Source organism: Rhizophagus irregularis, chromosome 24 (genome assembly GCF_026210795.1).
Source record: "Rhizophagus irregularis chromosome 24, complete sequence".
NCBI classification, from domain to species: Eukaryota; Fungi; Glomeromycota; class Glomeromycetes; order Glomerales; family Glomeraceae; genus Rhizophagus; species Rhizophagus irregularis.
In genome coordinates, this window is record NC_089452.1 from 491,451 (window position 1) to 515,058 (window position 23,608).

The following is a 23,608-nucleotide window of genomic DNA, read 5'->3' on the forward strand; positions in this document are numbered from 1 at the left end:
TTCTATGGACTATGGTCCCCTGACAACTCAACTTCTTTACTCAGATATTGTATTAAGGATGGAAAATAAAAATCAGACTAAAAATTCTGTTAGTAATTTCACAAATTTGCTCGAATTTTTTCATATTGTTGAAAATTTAAAGGTAAAACATTTAAAATAATAAATCACGAGCTTTTTTTTTAAAGAAAGTATATATAACGTAAGGTTTATTTTTTAAAAACGTCGAATTTATAGAAAACGAAACGTACTGGATGGATTCAATTTAATATCAAGAATCCTGAATCAATATCAGATCATATGTATAGAATGTCAATACTTGCATTGTTATTGAATGATGATGATCTAGATAAGAATAAGTAAGAAGAAAATTTTTTGATTTTTCAATGAATTTTATATTATTGACTTTTATTTTGGTTAGATGTGTCAAAATGGCCGTTGTTCACGATTTAGCTGAAGGTATAGTGGTAAGTTGTTATACTTAATTAATTATTGATTTTTCTTTTCCTACGATTATCCTATGAAGTTTAACTTATCCTTAATATCATTTTAGGGAGATATATCGCCTGCTGAAGGAATCACAAAAGAAGAGAAACATCGAAGAGAAATGGTAAATTCATAATTGTATATTTTTAAATTTCTTATCTGTCACGATTTACTTAATATACTCTCTTAATAATATATTATAGGAAGCAATGCAACATATTTGTAAAGAATTACTTGGAAATTCTTTACAATCTCAGGAGATTTTTTCTTTGTGGCAGGAATATGAAAATGGTGAAACTATGGAGGCAAAATTTGTAAAAGATTTGGATAAATTTGAAATGATCTTACAAGCTTTTGAATACGAAAAATGTAAGAAAAAGGAAACCTTTTTTTTCATCGTTTTATTTAAATGCAATACATAATATAACGCGTTGTCTTTTTAAATTATAGCGGATAAGAAAGATCTTAGTGAATTTTTCGAAACTACGAGAGGAAAATTTAATCATCCTCTTGTAAAATCATGGGTTGAGGAACTTTATCTTAGACGAGAAACATTAACAAACTAATTTTAGTGTGTTATATCTATTACGATTATTATTAATCATAATGAAAAACAGAACATTTAATAATTTTAATAATTTAAATTTATTTGCGATTATTATCAGAATCAAAATTCCTGATATAAATTAATCAAAAATATAATTTAAACCTAATTTTGTTTTCGGATTTAATAAACTGATACTATACAAGAACTATGTCATTTTCTTTAACATTAAATAAATAAACAATATTGTTTATAACATATATTTCCTGGGATTACTGGGGAGGAATTTGAGGAATATTCGATTCAGGAGATTCCATAATGAAATTCTCTGCTAAGATTGGATTGGCAAAGTGGTAGTACTTTTAGTCTTTTATTTCTTTTTGGTCGCAGATTGTGATGATGACGCAGTAGCATTAACAAAAGTAATATCCGATTCTGAAATGGACATATCCAGTCCATTAATAACGTCAAAAGACGACCTATAAGATGAATTTAACTTAATACGTTCTGCCACTTGATCCCAGTATTGTTTTACTTCAGGAGGTTCTTTCTCCCACATTTGAGCAACCATTTTTGATAAATTCCTCATATTAGCAGGAGGGTTTGACGAATTCATTTGTTTTTCAATACGTTTATGTTTTTTTTAAAAAAAAGATAAGGACTTTAATTTGGATTTTCGTTATAAATATTTACAATTTTCCCCTATCAGTAAACATGATCATGTGATTTGTACTAAAGTCGCGACCAACTTGATCAAATTGATAACAACTTTCATATTACTTTCATATGTCATTTTTTTTTTAATTTGTGGTACTAAACGTAATGCGTAAAGAAAAAAAAAATAAGTACAAGTATTACTAGTCAGAATGAAGTAGTTAGGACAAGACAAATTTGGAGCAAGATAGAACTTTCTCTAGGAGAATGTAAAAAAACTTACTTTAGCAATGACTAATGGATTACGACTAATAGTTTACCACGACTAACGGTTTACCACGACTAAAGTACGACCAATAATTTAGTTTGACTAATAGATTATATGCTTTTATGTAATAAATAACGTTAAATTGCATATACCTTCTCGTGGGAGCTTCTTAAAAATCAACAAACAATAATACACGTTCAATCTTGCTTTTAAAAGAGTACAATATTTTATAACCTTTTCCCAATTTGTAATATTGGCATAGATTGGTTTTAAACTATTAAAATATGAGTTTAAAACGTATTATCCTATTTCATGTAAAATATTCTGAAAGAAGAGGAACGAAAATATTTACCTAATATTGGAAAGAATAACATTAGATAACTCAAGATTTGAAATTAAATGAACATTAATTATGATCGAACTTAAATATCTTCATTCAGATGATATTATTAATTTTTTGCGCAAGAATTTCAAAAATGAGGTACTGTGACAAGTTTTTCGGAAGAACGACAAACAATGATATTTCGATGTACGTTGTGTAGCATACCTTATACAACTTGCAACTGAATAATTCTATATCTAGTTATGATAACTTGATAAAACAACTTTTGTGAAATAGATGGACCAGAAAGTAAGATAATTTTTATTATTTTGTGGGAAACCCACAATTTTAATCAATCAATGGAGATGATTATTCCATCGATTTAGTTATACGATTATTAGGTGGTCGTAGAGAACAGATCATTCCCAGAGAAATGAGAGAATGATTTAGAGATTTAGATATTTGAGAGGGAATTGTTTATGAATTATATCAAATATTTTTAATAATAGAGTCAAATATTCTAGAATTTTTTTTTTTTTTTTCACGTCCGATACTGATACATGTTGTAACTTATAACTATTCATTCCTCACTTATTCCATTCTATTATTGCTTTTTATATATTTTTTAAAGACTTTCCTTGACTCTGATGATTATAACGTATCATTCACTTATATTACATATCTACTTGTAACAGTATTAGAAATTCCATATTAGTTGGATAAGCTTAGACTCAAATAAGAGGTGGTTATACTTAAAAATTGTTGCCAATTCGGAAATTTGGCAGTGGAAGAAATTAGTTTTTATTCGGTTTTCATAGGTGCAACAAATTTTATATTCTGACACCTATAGGTGTCGTCGAAATGCCGTATTTATAATTACGGCATTACGGCAAAATGGGAATTTGGCCTTAAAATATAAAGGTCGGCATTCAAAAATAATTACGGCATAATTGTGGTAGAATGGTATTACGGTATAAGCTTCATATGCCGTAATTAATTTCGACGACACCTATACTGACACCTGCATTATGGTATCTTAATTAATATGTAATGAGATATTGAGATTTTTGTTTTGACGAGTTGGATTACATTGCTAGTTTTTTTGGAATCCGATTCAAACTCAATCTTTTATAAAAACAAATTGAAATTAAAAGAACAACTGTACAGAAAAGGCAGAAAGTTAGAAATTTCTGTATCAATTGTGGATGTGAAGACTGGCGATTTGGCGAATAATCCGCTTAGTGTCACTCAGGCTGCCATGACCTCCGTGCAGAGAAATGTAGTTGACGTTCTCCCAAATAACCTTGGGGATTCCAAAGAATTGCTGACTCACGTAGATGCACGAGAGATTTCTGTACCGGCCGTGTGTGAAGTAACCGGCTACCTTATCTTGGATTTTCTTTGGCGTTTACCAGATCTTCGAAGATCACTTCACTACTATACTATAGTGATGGAAATTGTGTAGTGATTTCTGATAATTATATTGTGAAAAGCTTTAAAAGCAGGCGGAAGTTGGCTAACAAAGGAACGCCAGAAATTTGAAAATTTTACCGAAGAAAAATTTCAAAGTTTTTACCAATCAGCTGCAATAAATATCGAAGTTATAAATGGTATGTGTTTAGTTTTATTTAGTTATATTTCATTAAAATTCGATGAAGTTTATGAATTTTATGATCAATATACAGTTTTTCATGAAAATCAAGATGCTGTTTCAATTTTTGTAAATGGAAATCTAACAAGTCTAACCGGATACAAAAGTATGTTATTTGATGACAAATTCTACTGGATTTAATAACTCTTCATATTGATTTTTTTTTTTTAAATTGGATTTTCTTAGCCGATGTAATTCAAGACTTTTAAGAAAATTTTGAATCAAAAAAATTTTCAGAACCACTCTCTAATAATATCGGGGAAAAAAAATTTCTAATGCTTGAAAATAAGTGTTTACACAAGAGGAAATTTTGCTTCACAATAAAATTGGAACACAAGGATTTAATACATAAGAACCTATCAGTTAATTCCGGCCGGAATTATGTTTTGTCACTGTTTCGTCAAATTGTCACGTGGACACGCAAAAAATTTTTCTGCCCGGAAAGAATTACAAAGGTTGCGAACACACCATGTTCACTAGAACCTAAGATTAGTAAGTATTCTATTTTATAATGAAATTATTTAATGCTACATCACAATGATTATCCACAATTTTTTTGTGGAAAGAGGAATAGAAAATGGATCATCTTTTTTTGCTTTAAATTTGCATAAGATCCATTTTATGATATTTATAGGCAAGATATGAGTAATGTAGTTTTATATCTAATAGAACTTTTTTTCATTAAAAACTAGCATTGTTTTATTTATTTTTTCTTTTTTTCAAAAAAAAAAAGGGCCAATATTTTTGCTAATTAAAATTTCTCTACTACATTCAACTCTTTTTTATTAGATATAGACTTAGACTGAGGCAATAACAAGGGAAAACCCTGTAAGTTATTACCGTATAAAGATGGTAAGCATAAGCCCAACCCCGGAGTCGCCCTACCTGTTATTAAAAATTCCGAGGCGTCGTCTGAATTCTTTTATAGGTCTTTGGCCAATGTTTCACTATTTTTATTTTTATTTTTATTTTTACTTATGAAAGGCAGATACATCTGTAAGATGCGAAAACAGTATGAATTTATAAAAGACATATGTGAATATAGGTCTATACTAAATGTACAAAATCTAACCGGCGGACCCGCCCTTCGTTAGAACGAGCTGACTAATGGAACATAGTCGCCATAGCAGTGAACGAACAGAGGGAAATTAAAAGCTAAAGTAAAAATAAGGGAGATTAAAAGAAGAAAGAGCCAAGGAAAGGGAGGTTGCGCGAATGTTTACTACAGTCGACTCTAACGAATCAGCCAATTAAATTCAAGGAGAATTAAAAGAAGGAAAGGGAAGTTGCGCGAATGTTTACTACAGTCGACTCTAACGAATCAGCCAATTAAATTCAAGGAGAATTAAAAGAAGGAAAGGGAAGTTGCTCGAATGTTTACTACAGTCGACTCTAACGAATCAGCCAATTAAATTCAAGGGGAATTAAAAGAAGAAAGAGCTAAGGAAAGGGAGGTTGCGCGAATGTTTACTACAGTCGACTCTAACGAATCAGCCAATTAAATTCAAGGAGAATTAAAAGAAGGAAAGGGAGGTTGCGCGAATGTTTACTACAGTCGACTCTAACGAATCAGCCAATTAAATTCAAGGAGAATTAAAAGAAGGAAAGGGAAGTTGCTCGAATGTTTACTACAGTCGACTCTAACGAATCAGCCAATTAAATTCAAGGGGAATTAAAAGAAGAAAGAGCTAAGGAAAGGGAGGTTGCGCGAATGTTTACTACAGTCGACTCTAACGAATCAGCCAATTAAATTCAAGGGGAATTAAAAGAAGGAAAGGGAGGTTGCGCGAATGTTTACTACAGTCGACTCTAACGAATCAGCCAATTAAATTCAAGGGGAATTAAAAGAAGGAAAGGGAGGTTGTACTACAGTCGACTCTAACGAATCAGCCAATTAAATTCAAGGGGAATTAAAAGAAGGAAAGGGAGGTTGCGCGAATGTTTACTACAGTCGACTCTAACGAATCAGCCAATTAAATTCAAGGGGAATTTAAAGAAGAAAGAGCCAAAGAAAGGGAGGTTGCCCGAATGTTTACTACAGTCGACTCTCGACTTTATAACAAAATTTTCTCAACACGTGACATTATACCAATCAATATCTCTTGTTATAACGAATCAGCCAATTAAATTCAAGAGAATTAAAAGAAGAAAGAGCCAAGGAAAGGGAGGTTGCCCGAATGTTTACTACAGTCGACTCTCGACTTTATAACGAATTTTCCCAACAAGTGACATTATATCAATCAAATAAATTCTTTTAATTCTTCGCTATAATCTTATAGCGAATTTGAGATGAAAACCGGAGGGTTCTTCATATCGAGAGCTGACTGTATTACGTTAGTATCACATTTACTTGAAGAATCACGAAAATTTTTATTATTAGACAAATTTAAATATGGCAACCATCAAAAAAACAATACGATAAATTACAAAAAGCAAATTTATTCAGATATTGGAAATTACTAAATATTAAAGGGAGGATAAAGGGAGGAAGTTGAAAATGTTGTATGATATTTTGATTATATATCATATGACCTTTCATTAATTTTAAGATAATCAATTCCTGGTTTAAAAATTTATAATGTGAACAACCTAGCAATAAAAAGATGTGAACACATTCATGCAATAAATAATATGAAAGAAATCGTTTAAATACAGTACTTGCAGCTTCTGCATAGTAATCTATAACATAATAAAATGAAAGAATCATTAGAAGTTCCTCCAACTTCGCGAGATTAAGAAATACCAAATATCTCAAAAAAAATTTAGTGCCGTATTATTCAAATAGAGCGTTTATGTTTAGCAATTTATTACCAAACCCTCCATTATTTATGTTAATGATGAAAAAAGTAATAAAGGCATTTTACATATTTCGATTTTAGATACTTTATTTTGCCTAATAGATTGTGACCCTCAATTTAATTAATTGACCTCAATTAAGAGGTATTTAAACATAAAAAAAAAAAGAATAAATATTTTGGTAATTTTAATATGTACTATTAAATTAAATGATATATTATGTTAAATACAGTAGCAAATGTTTGACGATGATAATAAGGATGATTACTAGTAAACTGAATCTTGACTGTTTTCATGATTTTATTTTATAATTGTCTCTTATTTGAAGTTTTGTTTTTTTTTGTCTTTATTATTGTTTGTTTAACGTACCTCACCCACTCTATTTTTTAAAAAATCTAAATTTTTTGATAAACATATAATAACAATATATGTTTAAAATTTAACTCTAAATTTAAATTACGGTTTTCTGGATTTTTCTGACATTTCCCGAATTTTCCCAAAATTTCCAAAGTTTATTTTCATTTAATTTGTTTAATGAAAACCTTTCAAACTTTTTCAAACAATCAAGTTGGAACGGCCGTAAGATTGTTTCATGTACAGTACACACGGTCATACATAATCAGTATAACCATGAGTCATCTAGTGGGAAAAAAAGAATTCCAATTTAATAATGATTTTAGTAGTGATCTAAATATCTATTTCGCACGCGTAAAGTTTAAAATCATTTTTCATTCATCCGGAGTTATCCCTTTTCCCCCAACTTTTCTGTTCTCCTTACCTAATTGATATGTGAGTATACTATAATATACATATATGCAATCTGGGATGCATTATAGTTTATTAAATCAAATAAATGAATGTAACCCTTTTTTTTATATTCGTTGTTGTGAAAATTTTCCGATAAAATTTGTTGTGGCTTGCTGCCCACAAATCTAGAAACGAATATCTGCAAACCGTGGTCAAATGTTAAAAAAAAACTGGCAAGAGTCGTACGATGCAAACAATATAAAAAATTTTATTGGCATAAGAAAAGGTATTGTTTGCTAAAATAATCCTTATTAAAAAAAAAAAATTATCTGATAAATGATGAAAAACTCCAACATATGATCAATTTTTTAGCCTTACAATATTGTATAACAAATAGTTAATGTAATCATAAACAAAAATAATTTCAAATCTGCGATTATCCAATACTAATTTAGAAACAAATCTTTTCGTGATAGCAAAACCTCCGTCATTCTATCACTTCTGCTACTACTTGGAGCACATCGTTACTCTAGCTTTAATAATATATAAATGGCAAAAAGGCAAAAATTTAATAGGCGTTCCAGTAATTATGTGTTCTTACAATATGTAACTCAATGAATTCATTATTTTCTAAATGATTAGTTTAAATATAGTAATGATTTTTTTTTAAAACAATATATAAATACAAAAATTATTTTATATTCAATAAATTGACAAGATAATAAACAAATATTTCGATTTCATATTTTACGAAAAATTTCAAACCATGAAAAATTTTAATTTTATCTTAATTCTTGCTCTTAGCATTTTGATATTCGGTAATTTCTCCTCCGCTATTAATCGTTTAAAATGGAAAAGAGCCGTTTGCACTGACATTACTCAAAAAAATTGCGGTAATAGTTAATTTTTATTTGTTGCAGTGACTATTGTTACTAACTCGTTGTTTAATAGGTGGTACTTGTTGTGGTCCAGCCGAATCTTGCTGTGGTAGTACTCTTTGTTGTGGTCCAGCCGATTCTTGCTGTGGTGGTACTCTTTGTTGTGGTCCAGCCGATTCTTGCTGTGGTGGTACTCTTTGCTGTGGTCCGACCGAAACGTGCTGCGGTAGTACCTGCTGTTCACTGTTTCAAACGTGTAGTACTGGTAATATATGTCAATGAGTTTATTTTATTGGCATAGCAAATGGTAAATTTACGATATTATTATCGCAGTACATACTTCATAATCTCTGATTAATTTTTTAGTCAAAAATAATAATGTATTTATTAAAGGCATTCAAGTTGTGCCTGACATTAATTTATGTTTTCACATAATCTTTTTTTAATAGCCAAGCCTCCGTCATTTCCATCATTTCTTGTTATTCTCCCAAATTTTCAAAATAGCCATCTAATACCATCGAACACATGGGATATGTAATAATATAATAGAACCATTGTAATGATATTTATAGCATACCAGATACTATTTTTAGTATTGATTAGTGCAGCATAACGATTATCTTTTAATAAGTCGTTCATTACAATATTTGAGATTATCAATTGTTTCACGCTATCTTCTATATAAAGATAAATTTAAAATTAATTTTAGTGTTCCAGAAGTAATTATGAAAATTCATCCTTATCGCATCACATGTTCATCCTATATCGTACAAAAATAAACAAATATAAGACCTCAATGAATTGAATGAATGATTCAAAAATAGTAATGAATTTAAACGCATTAAAATCAAAATATATCGACTATTGTAGAATATTTACTGATAAAATAAATGAATATTTTTTAATTTCAAAATTTTTCAAAATCATGAAAAATTCTAATTCTATCTTAATTCTTGTTCTTGGCGTTTTGATAATTGGTAATTTCTCCTCTGCTGCTAATAATCGTTTAAAATGGAGAAGAGCCGTTTGCGATGGATTTACTCAAAATTGTGGTAATAGTTGTTCAGTAATTTTTATATGTTGCAGTAACTTTTGTTATAATAATGATGCTAAATTGTTGTTTAATAGGTACCATTTGTTGTGGTATGGGCCAAACTTGTTGCGATACTACTTGTTGTGGTCCAACAGAAGAATGCTGTGGCAGCGTTTGCTGTGGTTCGACCGAAACTTGCTGCGGCGGCATATGCTGTTCAATGTTCCAAGAGTGCGGTCCTAAATTTATATGTCAATGAAAGTTTTTTATTAGATTTGAAACGAAATCTGTGATGAATATATTATGTGTATTATGTATGCAATACAAATTGAATTAATATATCGTAGTAATGAATTGCCGTATTTCATAAATACGTGTGTAATTTTTAATCAAAAGTGAATGTGTTTAGAAATAAAGAAATATTTTTTTATGGGGTTTTTATCACTATGATAAATCGCGTCAGGTAATTTCGAAACTTGCTATGGTAATCAATGCTGTTCAGGCATATAAACCCGCGGTCCTACAATCCGTGTTAAAATGCAGTTTATTATTTTAATTATAGGTATAATGGCGGAATATTGTGGTTTAAATTACAGTATATGATTTTACACAACTAATAAATTTTCGTTTTTTAAATTCATCACGATTAGTAGTATTACAGAAGTTGAATCAGTATGTGTTTTATGATGATATAGTAATGTACTGTGAGAGCATATCGGAAAAATAAAAATAAGCCTAATACTACACTTTTAAAATTTTCGTCCTTTACAGACTCTTAGTATCAATCAATGGTCAAATATAGTATTAAATCTATTATTTTTCTATAACTCTGATTCTTTTTTGACATTTTAATTCCAATTTCGGCAGGAATACTCTAAATTATTATCTCTTTATGTACTTTATGTATAGCTTGAAATAATAAAAAACACATTCCAGAACTACTTCCACTACGGAAATAAACAGAAAATAAACAACTGAATTTGAAAGATTTAAAGGAACTTTATATTGGAGAAACTTTTAGTGTTTTAACAATTTGGTATAGTAACTAACTGTACAAGATTAAGAGATTTTAGTTGCTGGATTCATAATCATGACGAGAAATATTTGACATATCATGAGATCATGAGCAAGCTCATATCAGAAATTCGATATTATGGCTTTTTCGAAAGAAATAAAATATTACGGTCGGCAATTACGGCACATGATCGAAATAATTATACATTTATATCATTATGTATGCGCAGGTTTAAGCACTACATTATTGTTTTTATGGCAATTTAGTGCCAAGATGTGACGTAAATGGAAGGTAGTATGTAGATCAAATTTACACATCAATCAGTATAATATATACGTGAAGCTTTAATAATTCCAAAAGCGCTTTTTAATTAACGTCTTAAAAAAAATTTGTTAATAATTAATAAAAAAGCTTTGTCACAATGTCCTGATGTTATATTATTACTAAATAATTAATTTTTTTTTACGTTTCTTATTATTTAATTCTCAAATAGTTTAAGGAGACTCCTTTCCCTGTAAAAAAAGTCGATCCGTTTTTTATATTCCGTCTTTTTTCCGTAAAAGGCTCATATTTCAGCCTTATATCACGGAATTTATCGGATCATTTACATTTTCCGTGAATGGATCCGGCGAAAGGCTCATTTTTACGGAGTTTTTAGATAAAATTTTTTATAGAGCTTTTAAAACAATATTTATTTTATAAAAAAAAACGAGATATCAGAATTCATTATTGCTCTTTGAAACACAGAAAATATTCTAATTAAAATTCTTTAATTCTTTGTCAAAAGTATCTAAAGAAAAATACTATTCTAGAAATAGTAAAGCTCATGTTACAAGAACCTTTGATCAACATTAAATTAAAAAAATTGATCTTTAATGTTGATTACCAGAATATCCGTGAAAGAGAATTGCATTTTCATTAATTATGTGTAGCCAACAAAAGTTATTAACGGATATCCCCGATATCTTACAAATAGATCTTGCCTCTTTAAATATTATTCTTGTATTTTTTCTACTTTTCTTTACTTTTTTAAGAACATTCCTACCTTGTAATCAAAAAAAAAAATTGTTTAAAAATAATTTTATATTCAAAATAAAATAAATTGAAATTTCTACGGCGGATATTTCCGAAATTAAATTCCGATCGAAAAATCCGTTCTTTAAATTTTTTTTTTTAACCAATGAAAAAAACTCTCCCATTGACCAAATACATATTTCAAATAAAAAATATTTTTAAGTTTTTTATTTACAACATAATTGAATAATAATAAAAAAAGTAAGATGTGATTGTGATATGTGATACTTGAGCACAATTACATCACTAATTGAGGGGAGAGGCTTTGAGAACAGCCTAAAACGGATAATTTCTTTATTTATACATACATTATAAATATTTACGTTACTCAAAATGAAAATTTTAAATATTTCAAGTTCATCAATTTTTTTATTCATTCATAAAAAAATTTCTTTAAACACAAATAAAGAAAATCCGAATCAAAGTTCTATTTAAATGTATTTATTTGGAAAGAAAACAAAGGAAGGAATTTTGGGTATAACATCATAAAGATTGATCTTTATTATACAAATTCAATAAAAAATTTTCTGGGGAAAATCATTCCAACAAATGATCATTTTTCTAGTTTTCATTCCAAACAAACTCCGATATGTGATCAATTTTCTAAAAATTTTTTTACAGGGAAAGATCTGATAGTAATTATTGAAGTGTGTTTTAAAGGGAATATTAAAATTTACGGGAGGCCCAACGTTCTTTATGCAAACAATAACGAATATCTGTAGTATGTACAACGTCGGTAATTACTAAATCATCTGGCATATATTCCAACACTCCATTTGCAGCTCTAATTACCAGCCGGATGTTATGCACACTTAATCCTTCAATTATATTAAAAAGAAATAGAATTGTTTATTTATAGACTTACAAGAAGCATTGAAATGAAATCGAGCTTGTTTAAGTTTTACTAAACGCATGATAATCAATTTTTAAAAAACTATTAAATACATAAAAGTGACTATTTACTATATATATTTATTAGCAATGCCCCTCCTTATTTCTTTATAAAAGATTTTCTTTTTTAACTTTACCAGGTAATTTTAATATTCTTGTGTATTAAAAATAAGATTCAACAAGGAAAGCTCCCATATTTACGACATATACAAGCTTATAATATTGCTCTTGGTTTTGTCTGGAATGATGGATACGTATCCAGTTTCGTAAGATTAAAATTCTTTTTTAAGTTCCTTAATTTTTCAAAAAATGAGATTGGTTTATGAAAGTCGATAATATACAAGATTGAATAAATAATTAAAAATAATTAAAATCCACAAGTATAATTCTATATGATATTCAACGCCTTATCGGACTAAGTCATCTTTCATATATTCTAACGCTTCGTCTGCAGTTCTAATTACAAATTGTTTTCCAGTCGGAGGTTGAACTTTAATTGCAAAATAAATTATAGTATCGAATGTAATGGTATCGGCTACGGCTATCTTTCTTTTGAACACTTTAGTTTTTGAGCGAACTGTCACTGATTTAATACCGAAGAGTCTATAATTTAATAAGGAAAAAAAAAAAAATTTTATTAACATAACATTTCTCCGATCTGCATGTAATTTTAATTGTTCGTCCCCTATGTATTATTTACTCACAATACAGCAGACCAAGTGATCTACGATTGGGAGATGGTATGGTGGATGACTTGCTGGACATATGGGTTCAGATTAAAACGTCTTTAAAACGTACTAATATGTAGTTCATTGAAACGACCAAAATCGATTGAAAGCGGCCACATCTATTAAACTATAATGATAGGATTCTTCACTTGTTCCAATTCATAATGAAGTTTCGAAGTATCTATATGACCCCAAGAATTTGGAATGTTTAAAGAGGAGACATTGGAATATAATTGACGAAGATTTTGTATTGGTTCGAGAGTTTAGGTTATCTAGAAAAAATTTTTGCGATCTGTTCTAGAATTACGAAGGGAATAACCGTAGCATTGAAGCAAGCTATGGATATTGATTTTGAATTCCCCATTTTCCAAACATCAGATAAATGTCGATTTGATGATTCATTTGTTTAAAAAAAGATCGTTACGAAGAAAGGAATATATATATATATATGTATAATACGACAATAATTTCGTGTACGCGTTATTAAAAAAAATATTTACGTTAAGTGACAAATCTTCGTCGATAGGGTCATCATAGCCGCTCATTTTCATCGATGGTAATTAATAAATTCATCGTGCTAAGATCATTATTAGAACTTGTAATAAAATTATTATCTAAACTTGCGTTGTAATTGTTGAGAAATTACAGAATTTACTAAAGTGGGTTGTTGTTGACTTGTTGTTGACAAATGTTTTAAGTCTTTTTTAATTATGAGACCAAATACATGACCATTCCAGCAGTCAAAGCCAAGAGCAATATTAAATGCTTGTATATGTCGTAAATATTGTTAAAGGGAACCGGGTTTATAAGAGCTTTCCTTTTTGAATCAATATATTTTTGTAAAGTTTATTTTGTTATAAGAAAATAATTTATTGATTCGCCAGGATGCAGGCTTTTTATGACGTTTATAATCGACCATTGATAATGATTTGTCACTCTTAGGAGACAAGTTTTCGATGTCATCTTCACCTCAGGATGATGGATTTTGATGTTGCGAAATAGGTGAAGCGGATTTGTGCTCACGAATTGGTGGCATATTAAAAAAAAAAAGAAAGAAAAAGAATGAATAATGAGAATTTCTTAAAATCATGGTTGATTTTATAATAAAATCAACCATGATTTATATATAATTTGATTGATACACATATATATTTTTATACTACTTGTTATTACTGCATTTTTTTTTACATAACATCTTATATATTTAGAACGAATATGTTAAAACCTTTTATCCCAAATATGGTTGAACAAAGTATTAAATAAAATAAAATAATAATAGAAAAAAAACAAATCACCTTACAATAAAAAAATTATTACATTGCCGAATTTATGTGATGTGATAAGGAATTTCTGGTCACAATTACAAAGCTTCTTTGGTATAAAATGTCATTATCCACAGTAGAAGTAAAATTAAAAAAATATAAATACAAATAAAAAAAATATAAAAAAAATTCAACAACAATTTTTAAAATACAAAGAGATACAGATATATATACTGTAATTAATTATTTTATAATTTTTATTGTACGACCTTATTTAGCATATTTGTACGTATTATAAAACAACTAACTACATAGATTTATAAAATATATATACCGTATTTTGCGGTAAGTAAGCACCCCCCGAAAGTAAGCACCCCTGGCCAGAATTATGGCGATTTTGGCCAAAATTATGAGGATCTTGGCCGGCATCAAGTGCAAAAATGGGGTGCTTATATACCGCAAAATACGGTATTATATTAGTATATACAAATTACTTATTTTAAAATAAAATTCTTTTTTTTGCGATGCAATATTTAAAATCCTATTTTGTCATTTAATCATTTCGTAATATTTATAAAATATTTGAGTTTTCTTGATTTCAAATATAGCTGATAATCCCATGCATAAATAGAATTTAAGAACCGAGGGGTGCATGCCTGTGACTTAAAAAGTAATTTTAGGCTGAAATAATTTAAAAACTTCTTAACTAAGTTATAAATTTTGAAACTTAAATTACCTAACAAGAAAGGATTCCCTCGCAAAATTCCGTTTCATAAGCTTGTGTACCTTTTTTCTTTTCGAATGAAATTTTAACCACATATTCTGGTGAAAATTTTATTGGTTACACAAGGATTTTTTTTTTTGAAAGGATTTTTACAATAATTACAAAATGAACGACAACAATACGACTAATTAATAATCGGTTAAATGGAATTGACCTAATACGGTTAAATTCACGTGTCACAACGTTACACAATTGTACATAAAATAAATAATGTTTTTTCATATACAAGCAAGTTCGATAAATATTTCTATATAATATAAAAAAAAAAAATAACTGAAATTTGTATAAAATCCGAGTTTTTTTATTATTAACTTTATCCTGTAAAATACAAGAATCATACACTTTCAATAAATATATATTCGTAAATTGTAGTAATAAGAATCTTTAAAATCTAATCTAACCCGGTAGGATCTATATATTAAATAGTGTAATAATGGAAGATTAAAAATTTGTTTAAACAAACGGTTCCTTTACGTACGAAAATGCAAAAAAGTGCCTTTGATTGTTGCGTTTCGTTTAATGTGATAAGAAAATTTAATTTTATTGAATAAGAGTAATACAATAAAAAAATAAAATATATAAATAACGTGAATGTGAATCCTCCATAAGCTTCGAAAGTATAACAATAAAAAATATTATATACAAATAAATATGGACGATAGTTTAGTTATCATAATAATTACTTCTAAAAGATTCGTTCAAATCATCATCTGGTTGAAATTGAGATCGAGATATACGATTGTTATCAACATTCTGCATATGGACAGCAGGACTTCTATTTAGTTGTGGTACTGTCATGAAAAATTGTGCATCATTACTGCTTTTATTTCTAAAATTTTGTTCATTCGGTTTCCGATAAGGACTCATTCTATTTACAATCCGATTTTTCGGTAAAGTTGAAGATCGAACATATTGAGTTCTTTGTTGGGTTTGATCATTTTGTAATTTAATAACAATTTCCAATTCAATTTTAAGGATTTGATTTTGAGAAGAATCAATCCTCTTCGAAATTTTTGGAATAGAAACTTTCGCGCTGGCATTATCATAATCGTGTTGTGTAGGCACAAAGTCATTTTGTTGAGCATGTTCATCATACTGCAAAGGTACTTGATGATATTGCAAATTGGAAGTAGAAATGGATTCTTGTATGTTACTATTTTGAACAGTAACATAATCACCGGTATTCGACACGTTTTCATAATAAGGATGTTGTAAAGAATTATCAAAAAATTCAGAATTAGATTCGTGATCACTATTATTATCAATAAAAGTGTTAAAATGTAAAGACATTGTGTAGTATTTTTATTATGTTTATTAGAAATACTATTATTTTGAAGGATGATGGATACGCAGGGTATTTAATGGGTATTTATATAAGTTTTTGATTAACGCCACTTAATATTTTCATTATAAGGTTCAGTTCCTGCAGTTTTTTATTCGTTCACCATTATTTATGTGAGGTCGTACAATAAATACTGCTTTTATCTTTTTTCATTTTTATGTAAGGTCGTACAGTAAAATACTGCACGTATTTTTTTCATTTATTTTAAAATGGGTAATTTTATTTTTTAGTAGTCAATAACATTTTTACTAAAGATTTGTAATACCAAAATTTTGTTTTAATGAAATTCATATCACATACATATATTCGGAAATCGTAAATTTTAATTGCAACAGATATAGAACAATCAAATCACCTTTTTATGTTTATATTAAAAAAAATTATCTTTACATTAATTCGTTATTCGTTACAATTTTATTTATTTATTTATTTTATATACTTTTTATGCACGAACCTTTATACCCAAATGGTTACATAATATATATACTGTATAAACAATACAATTGGAATCAAAAAAAAATCAAAAATCAATCAAATTATTTAAAATCAATCTGAATTTAAAGTAATTCATTCATTCATTTCCATTTTTTTTTTTAATATACAACCAATGATCATAAATCTGTTTCCCCTACTTTGCGACATCATCAAAATTCATCAATGATCGATAAGAAACTTGGCAAAAAAGATGTGAAAAAGTCTACATCCTAACGAATCAATAAATTATTTCCTATAATAAAAATATTGGTATCGTGTAGAAAATTATCCTAAGTGATAATATAGTAAATTGTAATAAATAGATAATTAATTAGTTTTATAAGATACAAGATACAACTAAGTTAAGTAAATAAAATATAAAATTATAAAGAAAAAAAAAATCACTTCGGCGATCGTCAAGTTACATAAGATACCGCTGTTTATAGGCAATTAACATAAATAGAAAATTTATGAAACCCCAAAATATGCTTAAACGCACGCTTAAATTCCGATCGGACGATCTTAATAAATGCAATGACTATCCGTAAAGAATTATGTGATACTTAATCGGGAAAAATATACGCCCAAGAGCTATATTATAAGCTTTGTATATTGTTGTAAATATTGTTCGAGAGGATCGGCTTTATGAGAGCTTGCCTTTTCGAATTTTCTTATAAAGTTTCTTTTGCTATAGGAAAATAATTTATTGATTCGCCAGGATGCAGGATTTTGATGTTCACGATTGGTGGCATATTAAAAAAAAAAGAAAAAGAATGAATAATGAGAATTTCTTAAAATCATGGTTGATTATATATATAATTTGATTGATACACACATATTTTTATACTACTTGTTATTACTGCATTTTTTTTTACATAACATCTTATATATTTTAGAACGAATATGTTTAAAACCTTTTATCCCAAATATGGTTGAATATAGTATTAAATAAAATAAAATAATAATAGAAAAAAAAACAAACCACCTTACAATAAAAAAATTATTGCATTGCCGAATTTATGTGATGTGATAAGGAAATTCCATAGTATACGTACATATTTATACGTATTATAAAACATATTTTATTACATAGATTTTATAAAATATATATATTATATGGCTGAGTATATACAAATTACTTATTTTAAATAAAATTCTTTTTTTTTGCGATGCAATATTTAAAATCCTTTTTTTGTCATTTCATTTCGTAATATTTATAAAATATTTAAGTTTTCTTGATTTCAAATATAGCTGATAATCCCATGCATAAATAGAATTTAAGAACCGGGGGCACATGTCTATGACTTAAAAAGTAATTTTAGGCTGAAATAATTTAAAAACTTCTTAACTAAGTTATAAATTTTGAAACTTAAATTACCTAACAAGAAAGCAAAATTCCGTTTCATAAGCTTGTGTACCTTTTTTTCTTTTCGAATGAAATTTTAACCACAAATTACAATACACAAACGGCTATTTATAGGCTATAAATGGAAGATTTATGAAACCCATAAAATTGCGGGAACATAAAATTTAATTCTAGCGGGTGTATATACTTTGTAACAAATAGTAAAGAAACAAAATATTCTTTTATGATACCCAATAAATTGAAATATTGTTACCTTTCAAACAAAGTTTTTTTTGTTTATAAAAGGTTATTTGAAGAGAAATATTTGTTTTTTTTATTTACATTAAATTATATGTTCCCGCAATAGCCGCCGGAGATTTTTTTTCTCACCTTTTTAAACAAAGATTTTAAAGTTTTTTTTTTTGTTTATAATAAAAAACGTGTAATTATCGATAGATTTAAAATAAATTTAAGGCTATCTTTGAAAGGGAAAATACGGAAAGTAACTTTGATAAATTTTGTAAAGTGGGGTTCATTACGATAGATCATCTTTTTTTTGTACATATGATAGATAACTTGTTTAAAAGAAATCTGATTAGTTAATGAAGAACGGTATCATGACCCATAAATGAAAAAAAAAATAAAACTCTAAATTTCTTTCCCTTCTAAATTTAGGTCATCTAATATATCTTTATTTAAAGTATAAATTATACATAAAATAAATAAATAATTAATTATTCCTTAAGAAAAACTCTTTTTTATAGCTTTGAAACTATTCTTAAATAATATAAATTATTATCAAGGGACCAAAATCAAAAATGGTATTTTCAATAAGAAGCATGTGTGACCATCCTATTATGTAAACTTGTCAAATGTTAAGTTAAAATTAAGTTGTATAAATTTCGTCATATTTCCTTCTACAATAAGATAATAACGTAATGATTGAATATTTATGCATGTCATGTGTAATTTCTGCGCCGCCTACGTTTTTCCTTTGATGTCTATTTTAAGTGGTCGGTTTAATTGATAATTAAAGTTATTAATTAAAATATATGCATATAATAACAGATAATAATAAAATATTATTATTAAAATATTGTTTTCAAAAATTTTAAATATTAAATATTCCCATTAATAAATCAATATGATCTTTCGGTTAAAGTATTAAAAGTAATGAGTATTTAAAATAATTTAAAGTAGGAATGCTGCAGTATAACGGTAAACACCGCCCGCTTTTACAATGGACCGAAAAAGAGGACAATATCCGAAATTCCGAGGATTTCAAAATATAAAATAAATAAAAGTAATATAAAAATTAATAATTAATATCATATGTCATTACATTAATTTCGTACCAATGTTTACCTTTATTACAATAGTTACAGATCATATTTATAATTATATTGTTATTCACACTTTTTTAAATATGGCAGAACATTTAAAATGATGACTATATTGATTAAATTTTTCAATCAAAAGAAAAAAAAAATTAATAATTAATATCGTGCATGCGAAATAATAGTAATGTGAATGAATGAATGAACAAGAAAAAGGAAAGTGTTAATGTTATCAATGCGAAAATTATGACATTCGGTTTTTTTTTATATTCTTTATCATTTTTTTTTTTCTTAAAAAAAAAAAAAAAGATCCCGAATTATGCCCATAAAAAATTTTATCCGTTATTTCTGCTGTAAGGACTCCGTAAAAACGAGCCTTTCACGGATCCATTCACAGAAAATGTAAATTATTCGATAAATTCCGTGATATAAGGTTATTAATTCCGGAAATATGAGCCTTTTACGGAAAAAAGAATGGAATTGGCGTTACATCTTTCTTTTTTCTTTTAGGAAAAAAGATTCTTTTTAGTCTATAAATTTGAAGGGAAATAACACAAAGTTTTTTTATTTACTTAATACTTCAATTGCTGTTTGTGACCAGTTTGTGATCTTATTGATTGGCGTATTGGTGAAATTTATAATTATTTGATTAGGTTTAATCGTGATCATATGAAATTTTTGGTTGGAATGCGTCTAATTATATATTCAATTAATAGTTAACGTATAGATAGAAGTATCATATATATTATTGTATTAATATCATTATCTTGCCAAACAAAAGGATTACATAAATGGAAGGCTATCAAAGTTTTATCTATTTACTATGTTTATTGATGTGATAATCACGCGGTTTAATAATAAACGCGAACAGTAAAAAATATTTTATTTAATGTGTATTATTTGTATGCTTTTCGAATGAAATTTTAATCACTGGTTACACAAGGAATTTTGAAACCCCATTACAAGTGTGTCACGTATCGCAACAGTTACACAATCGTACATAAAAATATTTTTTCTCATATTAAATATGAAAAATAAAACTATTGGGAATTACATTCAGCCAAAAAACCTTTAATAACGCTTGTTTTGTTATTCGAGGTCAAATTATGACAATGTATGAATTACGTTCCCCCATTTGATCGCAAGTTAGAATTCTTAATTTTGTGTTGTTTCAAAACTGATGTTTAAAAGAAAATTATCCATTTTTTTTTGCATTTCTTAATTTAAAATTTTATTTTATTAATTTACCATAAATATATAATATAAAAAAAAAAGATAATTGAAATTTGTATAAAATCCGAGTTGTAACATTTTTTATCATTAACTTTATCCCGTAAAATACAAGAATATATTCGTAAATTGTAGTAATAAGAACCTTTAAAATCTAATCCGTTAAGATCTATATATTAAATAGTGTAATAATGGAAGATTAAAAATTTGTTTAAATAAACGGTTCCTTTACACACGAAAATGCGAAAAAGTACCTTTAATTGTTGCGTTAAATAGAAATTTAATTTTATTGAATAGTAGAAAAATAAAGATATCGTGAATCGTGAATTCTCCACAAGCTTTGAATGTATAACAATAAAAAAACATTATATGCGTTATAAACATAAAAAATATGGTCGATAGTTCAGTTATCATAATTGCTTCTAAAAGATTCGTTCAAATCATCATCTGGTTGAAATTGAGATCGAGATATACGATTGTTATCAACATTCTGCATATGGACAGCAGGACTTCTATTTAGTTGTGGTACTGTCATGAAAAATTGTGCATCATTACTGCTTTTATTTCTAAAATTTTGTTCATTCGGTTTCCGATAAGGACTCATTCTATTTACAATCCGATTTTTCGGCAAAGTTGAAGATCGAACATATTGAGTTTTTTGTTGAGTTTGATCATTTTGTAATTTAATAACAATTTTTAAGGATTTGATTTTGAGAAGAATCAATCCTCTTCGAAATTTTTGGAATAGAAACTTTCGCACTTGCATTATCATAATCATGTGGTGTAGATGCAAAATCATTTTGTTGAACATGTTCATCATGCTGCAAAGATGCTTGATGATATTGCAAATTGGAAGTAGAAATGGATTCTTGTATGTTACTATTTTGAATAGTAACATAATCACCAGTGGTATTCGACACGTTTTCATAATAAGGTTGTTGTAAAGAATTATCAATAAATTCAGAATTATATTCGTGATCACTATTATTATTATCACTAAAAACATTAAAATGATGTAAAGACATTGTGTAGTATTCTTATTATGTTTATTAGAAATACTATTATTTGAAGTATTTTAAATGGGTATTTATATAAGTTTTTGAGTAACGCCACTTAATTTTCCAATTGTACGGTTCCTGCAGTTTTTTATTCGTTCACCATTTTTTATGTGAGAGCGTACAATAAAATAAAGGAATCTGCACGTATCTTTTTTCATTAATTTTAAAATGGGTAATTTTATTTTTTAGTGGTCAATAAACATTTTACTAAAGATTTGTAATACTAAATTTTTGTTTTAATGAAATTCATATCACATACATAAATTCGGAAATCGTAAAATCTTAATTGCAACAGTTATAGAACAATCAAATCACCTTTTTATATTTATATTAAAAAAATTACCTTTACATTAATTCGTTACAATTTTATTTTATTTTTTTTATTCTATATACTTTTATATAATTTATACACGAACCTTTATACCCAAAATGGTTTCATAAATATACTGTATAAATAATACAATTGGAATCAAAAAAAAATCAAAAATGAATTTAAGTAATTAATTCATTAATTTCCATTTTTTTTTAATATGCAATCAATGATTATAAATGATCGATAAGAAACTTGGTAAAAAGATGTGAAAAGTCTACATCCTAACGAATCAATAAAAATAAAAATATTGGTATCGCGCAAAAAATTATCCCAAGTAATAATAACAAGAGGACTAGGAGGAAGCCTTCAAAGCCGTGTCATGACTGATTGTAAGGAGACAAACGATTATATTAGGTTACTTTCTAGTAAACAAGCAAAATTGAAGAAATTGTTGATAATTTTAAGAATCTTCCAAAAATAAAGCTGACAATAGATTTTCTACATTCCATGCTAAATTTCACAAGGTGCATTATAGGTCGCATTAATTAAATTTTAAAGGCGCAGTACCTATCTGCTATTATGCACCTTGTCGATCCGGACGATTTTTTCAATTTTCCTTTTTTTTTCCTTTTGGATTTACCAAACTTTATAGTTTTATTTTTTTTTGATTTAAGTTTACGCCAAAACAATGCACGGATTATCAGTTATACATTTGAAACAATACACACATATTTAAAATAGAATTCGATTAATATTCGTTTTGATAATCCCATACAAAAATAGAATTTAAGAACCGTGGGCGCCATGTCTATGACTTAAAAAGTAATTTTAGGCTGAAATAATTTAAAACTTCTTAATAAATTTTGAAACTTAAAATTACCTAACAAGAAAGGATTTGCTCGCAAACTTCCGCTTCATAAGCTTGTGCACCTTGTTTTACTTTTCGTTTTGGAAGAACAAAATTTTCTGCTCATGAATACTTACATTTACCTTACAATAATTACACAAACGGCTGTTTATAGGCTATTACGGTATAAATATATTATCAAGAATTCCGGGTATAACATAAAATTTATATATTGTAACAAATAATAAAGAAACAAAATATTCTTTTATGATACCCAATAAAATATGACTGTTCGTTGTTTTTTGTTTGTTACAAAAGTGTACATTAAATTATATGTTCCCGCAATAACCGGAGATTGTTTCTCTTATCTTTCAATCAATTTTTTTTTTTGTTTATAATAATTATCGATGGAATTTGTTATTTGAAGGGAAATACGGAGAAATTGACTGATAATATCCGGAAGTCATTGACGATATCATCTTTTTTTTTAAAAAAAAATCTGTTACATTAAAATAGTCAATGAAGAATGGAG

General features: G+C 27.6%; 10 protein-coding genes across 10 annotated transcripts; 5 read left to right on the top strand and 5 right to left on the bottom strand.

Moving 5' to 3' along the window:
- Positions 1-21: 21 nt before the first annotated feature.
- OCT59_015836 (uncharacterized protein) lies at positions 22-1,283 on the top strand. Its single transcript, XM_025315943.2, has 6 exons — positions 22-142; positions 235-356; positions 419-464; positions 551-607; positions 687-852; positions 934-1,283. Exons 1-6 carry the CDS (start codon positions 59-61, stop codon positions 1,047-1,049), a joined length of 591 nt encoding a protein of 196 aa, XP_025181734.1. The 5' UTR covers positions 22-58; the 3' UTR covers positions 1,050-1,283.
- Positions 1,083-1,683, bottom strand: OCT59_015837 (uncharacterized protein). The gene has a single exon (XM_025315944.2). It carries the CDS (start codon positions 1,641-1,643, stop codon positions 1,398-1,400), a length of 246 nt encoding a protein of 81 aa, XP_025181735.1. The 5' UTR covers positions 1,644-1,683; the 3' UTR covers positions 1,083-1,397.
- A 1,616-nt stretch (positions 1,684-3,299) lies between these two features.
- On the top strand, positions 3,300-4,131 carry OCT59_015838 (uncharacterized protein; the record flags this gene model as incomplete). Its single annotated transcript, XM_066132076.1, has 5 exons — positions 3,300-3,302; positions 3,426-3,450; positions 3,765-3,881; positions 3,957-4,028; positions 4,109-4,131. The coding sequence occupies 5 exons, from the start codon at positions 3,300-3,302 to the stop codon at positions 4,129-4,131; spliced, it is 240 nt and encodes a 79-aa protein (XP_066003104.1).
- Positions 4,132-4,197: 66 nt separating this feature from the next.
- Positions 4,198-4,728, top strand: OCT59_015839 (uncharacterized protein; the record flags this gene model as incomplete). The annotated part of the gene is made up of 2 exons (XM_066132078.1): positions 4,198-4,414; positions 4,712-4,728. The coding sequence occupies 2 exons, from the start codon at positions 4,198-4,200 to the stop codon at positions 4,726-4,728; spliced, it is 234 nt and encodes a 77-aa protein (XP_066003105.1).
- A 3,444-nt stretch (positions 4,729-8,172) lies between these two features.
- OCT59_015840 (uncharacterized protein) lies at positions 8,173-9,186 on the top strand. The gene is made up of 3 exons (XM_066132079.1): positions 8,173-8,358; positions 8,417-8,650; positions 8,793-9,186. The coding sequence occupies exons 1-2, from the start codon at positions 8,232-8,234 to the stop codon at positions 8,623-8,625; spliced, it is 336 nt and encodes a 111-aa protein (XP_066003106.1). The 5' UTR covers positions 8,173-8,231; the 3' UTR covers positions 8,626-8,650; positions 8,793-9,186.
- On the top strand, positions 9,162-9,823 carry OCT59_015841 (uncharacterized protein). The gene is made up of 2 exons (XM_025315946.2): positions 9,162-9,395; positions 9,472-9,823. Exons 1-2 carry the CDS (start codon positions 9,170-9,172, stop codon positions 9,633-9,635), a joined length of 390 nt encoding a protein of 129 aa, XP_025181738.2. The 5' UTR covers positions 9,162-9,169; the 3' UTR covers positions 9,636-9,823.
- Positions 9,824-12,763: 2,940 nt separating this feature from the next.
- Positions 12,764-13,121, bottom strand: OCT59_015842 (uncharacterized protein; the record flags this gene model as incomplete). The annotated part of the gene is made up of 2 exons (XM_066132080.1): positions 12,764-12,959; positions 13,057-13,121. 2 exons carry the CDS (start codon positions 13,119-13,121, stop codon positions 12,764-12,766), a joined length of 261 nt encoding a protein of 86 aa, XP_066003107.1.
- A 2,672-nt stretch (positions 13,122-15,793) lies between these two features.
- OCT59_015843 (uncharacterized protein) lies at positions 15,794-16,420 on the bottom strand (the record flags this gene model as incomplete). The annotated part of the gene is made up of 1 exon (XM_025330238.2): positions 15,794-16,420. The coding sequence occupies one exon, from the start codon at positions 16,418-16,420 to the stop codon at positions 15,794-15,796; it is 627 nt and encodes a 208-aa protein (XP_025181739.1).
- Positions 16,421-21,261: 4,841 nt separating this feature from the next.
- On the bottom strand, positions 21,262-21,462 carry OCT59_015844 (uncharacterized protein; the record flags this gene model as incomplete). The annotated part of the gene is made up of 1 exon (XM_066132081.1): positions 21,262-21,462. The coding sequence occupies one exon, from the start codon at positions 21,460-21,462 to the stop codon at positions 21,262-21,264; it is 201 nt and encodes a 66-aa protein (XP_066003108.1).
- Positions 21,463-21,541: 79 nt separating this feature from the next.
- OCT59_015845 (uncharacterized protein) lies at positions 21,542-21,883 on the bottom strand (the record flags this gene model as incomplete). The annotated part of the gene is made up of 1 exon (XM_025310515.1): positions 21,542-21,883. The coding sequence occupies one exon, from the start codon at positions 21,881-21,883 to the stop codon at positions 21,542-21,544; it is 342 nt and encodes a 113-aa protein (XP_025181740.1).
- Positions 21,884-23,608: the final 1,725 nt, after the last annotated feature.

What these genes read in the sequence shown, in the direction of transcription:
- OCT59_015840 (XM_066132079.1), top strand. Translation starts at nt 8,232, where the DNA reads ATGAAAAATTTTAATTTTATCTTAATTCTTGCTCTTAGCATTTTGATA. An exon ending in CATTACTCAAAAAAATTGCG is followed by an intron (nt 8,359 to 8,416) that starts GTAATAGTTAAT and finishes GTTGTTTAATAG; the next exon opens with GTGGTACTTGTTGTGGTCCA.
- OCT59_015841 (XM_025315946.2), top strand. Translation starts at nt 9,170, where the DNA reads ATGAATTTAAACGCATTAAAATCAAAATATATCGACTATTGTAGAATA. An exon ending in TGGATTTACTCAAAATTGTG is followed by an intron (nt 9,396 to 9,471) that starts GTAATAGTTGTT and finishes GTTGTTTAATAG; the next exon opens with GTACCATTTGTTGTGGTATG.
- OCT59_015837 (XM_025315944.2), bottom strand. Translation starts at nt 1,643, where the DNA reads ATGAATTCGTCAAACCCTCCTGCTAATATGAGGAATTTATCAAAAATG.
- OCT59_015836 (XM_025315943.2), top strand. Translation starts at nt 59, where the DNA reads ATGGAAAATAAAAATCAGACTAAAAATTCTGTTAGTAATTTCACAAAT. An exon ending in GATGATCTAGATAAGAATAA is followed by an intron (nt 357 to 418) that starts GTAAGAAGAAAA and finishes TATTTTGGTTAG; the next exon opens with ATGTGTCAAAATGGCCGTTG. An exon ending in AGAAACATCGAAGAGAAATG is followed by an intron (nt 608 to 686) that starts GTAAATTCATAA and finishes AATATATTATAG; the next exon opens with GAAGCAATGCAACATATTTG.